This window comes from Schistosoma mansoni, chromosome W (assembly GCF_000237925.1).
Source record: "Schistosoma mansoni strain Puerto Rico chromosome W, complete genome".
Classification (NCBI taxonomy): Eukaryota; Metazoa; Platyhelminthes; class Trematoda; order Strigeidida; family Schistosomatidae; genus Schistosoma; species Schistosoma mansoni.
In genome coordinates, this window is record NC_031502.1 from 27,273,869 (window position 1) to 27,281,760 (window position 7,892).

General features: G+C 37.2%; 2 protein-coding genes across 2 annotated transcripts; both read right to left on the minus strand.

Moving 5' to 3' along the window:
* Positions 1 to 231: 231 nt before the first annotated feature.
* Smp_094470 (hypothetical protein) lies at positions 232 to 1,299 on the minus strand (the record flags this gene model as incomplete). Its single annotated transcript, XM_018789192.1, has 1 exon — positions 232 to 1,299. The coding sequence occupies one exon, from the start codon at positions 1,297 to 1,299 to the stop codon at positions 502 to 504; it is 798 nt and encodes a 265-aa protein (XP_018654660.1). The 3' UTR covers positions 232 to 501.
* An 87-nt stretch (positions 1,300 to 1,386) lies between these two features.
* Smp_173910 (nuclear movement protein related) lies at positions 1,387 to 7,214 on the minus strand (the record flags this gene model as incomplete). The annotated part of the gene is made up of 3 exons (XM_018789193.1): positions 1,387 to 1,593; positions 4,790 to 5,025; positions 7,133 to 7,214. The coding sequence occupies 3 exons, from the start codon at positions 7,212 to 7,214 to the stop codon at positions 1,387 to 1,389; spliced, it is 525 nt and encodes a 174-aa protein (XP_018654661.1).
* Positions 7,215 to 7,892: the final 678 nt, after the last annotated feature.

The window sequence follows — 7,892 nt, forward strand, 5'->3', positions numbered from 1 at the left end:
TACCAGCCACAGAAAGACTCCCTTGATAAGGACGAAATGCGTTCACACATCCTGAAAAAGGTTTAAAAATTGGGATAAAGTGATAGGGTAGGTTAAATGAAGGCTTGAGTTTGTCACATTTAGACACTGTTGGTCTCATTCAAAAAAGCACCTTAGGATAATTATTTGGAACAGTTCACAAGGTATAGAACATCAAAACGCGTGAATGCATATTAAAATATTGTTGCGTGTATATGTTTCCCATAAGTTTTAAATAAATTAATACTTTATCAACTAAAATATTCTTTTAATTGGGACATGTTATGATTTTATTTTCATAGACATCATCACGCAGGGTTATTGTCTCACTTTATCTCGATTTCGACAAAACAGCAGCAAATAATGTAACAGATTTAACACAGAATTGACAGGAATTGGGACATAGATTTAAATAAATTCGATAGTTATGTACAGTATATACTGAAGAAAATAGCTATACTTAATATGAAATGATTCAAACGTTTATTTGTCATAAAGCAAAGCTAACTGTTCATCAGTCAAATTAAACCCTTGTCTTATAATACGTTCTTTTTTCTTCTCTAAATTCATTTTTCTTATCAAATATTTCGAGTCCATTTTAATGGATGAGTGACGAAGTCGTCTCACATCTTTAGGATGTTCAACTGCTTTTAAATCACCTGGGTTGAAATGTGTAATTCTTGCAGTATTTGTTGTATTTGGCCATCCAAAACCAAGACGATCGCGTTTTAAGACAGTTGCTACAGGAAAGCGTCGACCTTGTCTGAGAGCACCCAAACCGCCGTTTTTAATGCAGAAATGTGATTTAGACTCGTTAGTTGAATTGTCAGATAGTACTTTCAAAGTTTTCAGTTCTTCACATTCTGGATCGAGGGCAGCATCACGCCAACCTATTCTACTTAAAAGTTGATAACCTTTATTTGAAGGAGGAATTAACAGCGGCGATGGTTTTGAACTTTTGTTTGACATCTCAGCTACTTGATGACCAATAGATGAAACGTGTTTCTTAAAATCATTAAAAGAGCCACCACATACGGAACATTTAATTAAATTTGAATCAAGTGATGAGTATTCAATTTTTTGAGTTACGCACTGTGTAAGAGATTCATAGAAATTTTTTATCTCTTGGCCAGAGAGATTAATGTTTTCAACTTTTGGAGACGCATTTGTTCTAGTTTCAGGACATCTTAGTGTTTCCAACACTGAACTACGAACAAAAGTCCTGTTAAGCAAGGTTTTATCCACATTCTGAAATATAAGACAGTGTACGTTAATTATCATAAATTAGTGCACATATACACTGAATAAAAGTGAAGATATTGGCAAAAACTATCTTTATTTATAGAATGACAGTAGGTTGAGTTGAAATCATACAGGAAATTTCGGGCCACCGTTACGATAGTTTCCAGATATGTCGGCTGAGCTAAAGTCTAAGCCAGGGTTTTCTATTTGTAGTCGCTGAATGGTAAGGTTTCGTTCCATTTCATCAAGAACTAGTGGGTCCGCCTTCCATTTATCGGTCATTAAAGAATGCCAACAGGTACCTGGACTAGCTTTGATCAGACACATAACCATCTACAAGATGGAACAAACAATGATAAAATGAGAGTTTAAAATAAGTTTATTATACTGCAATAAACCATTGTGAAATACTTTCTTCAAAAAAAGAAGTACTTCATATGCCAACACAACAAGAATTAGACGCAAAACTCTCAACAAATAGTGTATTTCAAAGTGAAAACTAACATGTGTCCACTTCAACACATGGTAAACCATTTACAAGGTTTACTTCTACCTGTCTCCATTATCTGTTTGATTGGTAATGAAGCCAGAAAAGTGTGAACAGCAGGAAGTAAAGTACAAATACTGTCATTCAGCACTAAATTCTGCATTACTTATCAAAATGTATACATGATATTCTAATAGGCTTTTGTTTTCAGTTGATAAATCTTCAAATGATATGAAAAATTACTGATAAATTGATGCAGTTCTATAGTGAATAATATACAACAGAACTAGGAAAATACACCAACTCACTTTATCACACTTCAGATAAAGCGGTGAGAAATCAGATCACAACCAGTAATTTAACATCTCACTACAAAGTTGTCGGTTTCATATGTCGAATCCACATATTATTCTAACAATTATGAATTTTTTAATCCTACTTTATTTATTTATCTAATATATGTTAATTCTGGTACAAATAAGTAACAAAAATGGTATGCCCCATACAAATAATGGAATAGCATCGTGAAGAAATAAAGGGGAGTACGGTCAAAAAAGATGAGTGATTAAGATTAATGTAGAGTAAGAGATACAGTTTAAGTACAAAGACACTCAAGAAGGACTCTTCAAGCCACTGATTTGCACCATTTCTAGGACACCAACCAGGGAGTCATGATGAACTGGCAGATGCTAGCCCAATACGAATTTTATACCACAGCACCAAGTAATAAAATGGAAATCTCTAATTTTCCATCCATTCTTGGAGTTATTAAATAAAACAGAGTGGAAGGCACTGAGATCAAGTTTTTAACACATATCCAAAACACCGAGGCTGGTGTTTCGAAGTGATAATACCAGTTGAATTACTGTCACTGTACCTGGACACACTGTCGAACCTCAGCTTTACTAACATGATGTTCCCACTGAATGTTAGCAGTCCTTCGGATACAATGCGGATTGCAAACAGAGAGTCGTGTAGCATCTCTAACACGGAGATGGTTTTACAAACATATAGCAAAACTACTCCCACCGACACATTGTAAACCTGATCTCTTACACCCAGAATAACATCATGATGGCACCGAAAATGATTCAGATCGCTATAAGCCGTTCTAGGCTTTACTATACACTACCATTAGCACCCACACAACTACCTAGAAACAGGTGCTTTTCGATCGCTTCTAGCGGTTCAGCACCAAGAGTGAATGCAAACACAGGCTTCTATCAGTTTTGTAAAAGTACTTTACATTTACTTGAAAATCACACGCAATACCTACGGACACTGGCAACTGAATAACTGTATAGCTTCATTATAATCCCACAACAATGCAGTATAATCCGTATATTCAGGATAAAGTCTTTCTCCAGGAGACAGATCAGCATTATCACTACTTGCTTCCATCGGAACTGTTTTCAGAATGCAATCGATGGCGAAGTTGAAGAGTGATGAGTTTGTGAAACCCTACCTAACCTCACTGGTCGAATGGAACAATGAAGAGAGATTGTTGTATCACCTCGCTGTCAGAGGCATTAGTGTACGAAGCCTTTAAGACGCTCATAAACTCAGGCACAGTCTACTTCAACGGACAATCACAGAACATAGTCCTGTTCAACGAATTGAAGGCGTCCCTAGCATTAACAAACACATTGATTGTCGGTTTGAAATGAATATTGAGCCGCTCTAAAATTTGGGGGAGTGTGATGTTATGATTAATTCATCCAAGACCAGAACGAAAACGAGCCAGCTCCTGAAGAGTTAGCCGTTTACGGGCTTCGTATTATTTGCGAAGTACAACAGATGTCAATGGTTTGGACACAGTTGAAAGTAGACTTATTCCCCGATAGTTGCTGCACAGATTATCTAGCCCCTTTTCACAGATGGAGACAATGCTCGTTTTAGTTCACAGTGTCAAGATATTCTGTTTCTTGAATTTTTCCAAACGCAGTTAGTTCTCTGACCAGAAGTTCACTACCATTTCTAAAAGAGCCTCGGGAAAGAGAATCTTAACCTGATGACTTGTGATACTTCAGAATTCGGAGTCCCTCGCAGACCACCTTGTTAATCGGCTCAGTTATCAACGGCCAGAGAGGAAAAGACAATTTGATCGACAGCATAAATGCTGAACTGTTCGTCAAAAAACTCAATCCATATTTCGAGATGCTCTTAAATGTTACCAAATGGTGTACCATCAGCTATACAAATTGCTTCGCTGAAACCAGATCGTCCGCTGCGAGTGGTTGGGGTGAGCTAAAACAGCTTTCAGTAGTTAGTAATTGCAGCTGCAGCTTTCAACTCACTAGCACACTCCAACTAACAGATTTCTATGTCCTTAGTGAAACTCTGCAAAATAACTCGGCACACATGATTCCAGTTTCAATGCTAACGAAAACTGGTCAGTATCAATGCTTAATATCAACAAGTAGAAAACAAAGATCCTCATGAACTAATTAACCACATTACAGAACCTATTTACGAGATTATTAAGTTTCGTCTAATTTCTATACCATTCTTAATGCTTATTCAAGCTCTCAACAACTACATTCTCAATCTCCTAGTAAAGATAATCTCTCTGTGCTTCTGTTTACTACGTTACTGCACTCAAGAAATTACTGTTGTGGTTGTGTAGTATATGATTGATTATTGTTGTGGGAAAAAATGTAGATTTGAGAATTTACAGCCCTAAGAATGAATTTGCCGAAAAGAGAAAATCATGCGAAATCAGTAAGTTTTGTTTAACTTACGATCTGAGACGACGGTCAACCTTATGGGTTGCTGCTAGTTTGTAGGTCCAAAACTTTCTCATTTTCCCTAAATATAAATCCTTATTACGCAACCTCTTATTCCAAAACTTGTTCGACTTTTACGAATGACGTCTGTTATGAGGATGGGTTGAGTGATTTTCCCCACACCATAAAATTAAGTATTGCAGTGTATAGTTCAAATAGTGATTTAGAATAATAACGGTACTAAGTAATTACGGTTAATAAGTTAGGGTTTACTTTTTTTGAATCTAAAATTTTGGATAGCGGTATAGAAACTTACGCGCTTCTTTTCATGGAGGCTCCAGGTGGATTCACTTGCTTTTATAAGGCTAAATAAGTTACCTGATAACCATGGCTGCTGACCAACGAAACCACAAGTGATTGTACTATTGGTAATTTTACATACAATTTGCTTCACGTCTACGATTTGTCGGAATGGAATTTCGACAAAAACTTCTTGAGTTGTTTGCCACCAGCTCCCCCACTCAAATGAGGCACAAATTTCTCCGGACGGTCCTTTAAGATGTGTCTGTAGAAAAAAATCAATTAGTACACTAGTAAACGATAAAAAGATTAACAAATGTTTAGTAAGTAGTATGATGAATACACGCTAGATATACAATTAATTGGAAATTTAATGCAGCTCAAAAACCAACTGGATTTTTACGTACTCGACTGAGTCATACCTAATAGGGAAAACTTGCTGTACCAAAACACATGATATCTTGATTTTGACCATTAAAGTTAACTTAAGGTAGATAGTGCATGAATTTCTCACTGCAGTTATATTTCAGTACTATTATACTAATATTTACAGGCGAGAATTATGATCAAACTTTAACACTCGTATCCATCAATTCCAAAAAGTTAAGTTTTACAGTTAGGACAAGGTACTTAACGTGCCACTTAGCTGATTAATCAGTTAGATACAGGACATTTTCATGGAAGAAAAAAGCCTGGTGAAACCATTAATATGATTGACCGGTAAATATATCAAGAAGCTCATTTTAATCACGAGTCATCAGTGAAAAACATAGTTATTTAAATCTGGGAATAAAAAATCGGAATTTAACAGAGATTACCGATCGACACATTGAAAAAAATCTTTCGGTATATCTATCAATTGGCATAGAAGTTTTCCGTGAGGACTACAACAAGTTTCACATGAGAAATTTTTCTTTATGGAATACTATCGGAATTAGGGATGCGCAGAACATAAAATATCTGAAACAGATGATAACACAGTGTTAGTACAACAACAGTATTTCGTAGGATTTCCAGCGCTTATCCGACTTTGGGTAGTAAAAAGTCCTGAGAGTTGAATTTAAGGAGCAGAAACAGTACACAGTTGTATAGTCCTAACGAGAATACCCAGTGATATGTGAGGATTATAAGGCATCGTGACAGTCGTAAGTGTCCGATAATTGTCTAGTTATATAATATCCAACCACAATGAAAATTCTATAGCGATTTTCCACAACAAGATTGAATGCCCTGGGAGTTTGGAACAATGGGTCACTAGCTAAAACACTCCGTCTTCGAAAAATATGTGGTAAATATGTAACCTGCTATACTGACTCCAGTTTGAGTAGGATTGTTAATCCTCACAAAGTGTTGTTTTATCCTATTTATAAATATATATACTGCATGGCCCCCAAATGCTCTGGTACGGCCGAGAGTCCGCTCTCTCTCTCGAAATGCTCTCACATGACCACGCGTATACAGCCTCTGCCACGGAAGTCCTACTCACTGCCTTCTCGTGGCGAGAGTGTTGTTTACGAAATTGAGAGGACGAAAAGCGAATGTCCGGCGCTTTAACCGGGTTGGTGGACACGGAAAGTCCACCTAGAAGAGTTGGAAAACCCTGATTCCAAACCAATAGTGCACATGAGCTCCAGTATCCTGAGGGAACAAACGGCGTATGAATTAATCGTTGGTCACCGGCTACCATGAGACTGCATCTCCCCATGATGCTCTACTGCCTTGTAAGACTAGGAACAGTTGCAAGGCGTTGATTAGGCCTGACATTCATATGAAACACGATTTTTTAAGGACTGTGGAAACAGTCCGTAGATGTTTCTCCCTCATATAAAGATGAGAACTTACATAAGTAATAGAAAATGTTGCAAACATTGAAGCCTTACGAGGATATCTTAGTAGTGTTTTTTACCAATAAAAGTGAAATACTAACAACTAATTATGATGGTGGCTTGTCGATAGACACTCTGGTTATTGAGATACGGTTTTTCTTACAATTACTTCACATGGTTAACATCTGGAGTTTTGTTTCTTGCTCAAATTAGTGAATTACTGGAATTCTCAGCCAGGAAATGTAATATCAGCACCTCCGGTTCATAAAGTTTAGATAAAATTGGGTCTTCATAATGTTACAAATGGGAAGGATCAACACAGGTCGACTGACCTATTCTTAGTAATGAAGACTGAAGTTGGTATCGAGATACTATTTAACCTCGTTTGTCTTAACATAATAATTGCATTATTTCCCTACAAAAATTGCATGGAATTTTTTCCTAGTAAGTTCCTTCCCAGCAAATCCGTTACTGACGCTTCAAAGCCGAGACTGAAAAGCATTTATCCGAACGGTCCAGGTCAAATCACTCACCACGACCTTGAGTGCCACTATTCAAGGCAGACATCCCATATTTGAAGTGCTCAAGGTTAGACAAGTGTGTGTTAGCTTGCATAAGTTCTTAATTTCTGCATTATTAGGTAGTCTGTTGACATCTGATAACCCAGAAATATACATTATAAGTTCTTTCAAGCGTATTATCCTTCTCATTTAGTGTAAACAATGTAGTTGTTTTTTCAGTCTTCAGTCTTCAGTAATAAGGATAGAAGGTCTAGTGACCTATTTTAATCCTTGCAGTTTGTTACACTGTGGAGGTCCAATCTCGTCTTGAATATATCAACAGAAGGTGCTGATATTACGTGTTCTGGTAGAGAATTCCAGTAATTCACTACTCGGTGCGAGAAACGAAACTCCAGACGTAGACGATTTGATCTCGGTTTTTGGACTTTCTTTGAATGTCCTCTCAAATGCTCAGCCCTAGACGGGAGGAAAAGATAGGACATGTTAGTACCAAGGTCATCGTTCAGGATTCGATATGCCAATATTAGATCACCCCGTATTCGCCGGTAAGATAACGGAAATAAGTTGAGGTGTCTCAGTCTGTCTTCATAAGATAGGCTAGATAAGCCTTTTACCATTTTTGTCCCGCGGCGTTGGACTCGTTCCAACATATCCGCCTCATATTTGAAACAAGGACTCGCTGCTTGAATCCCATATTCCAAATGTGGCCGTACGAAAGTTGGGTATAATAATCTAAACATTTCCCCATCCAGAACCGGAAAGATTACGATCT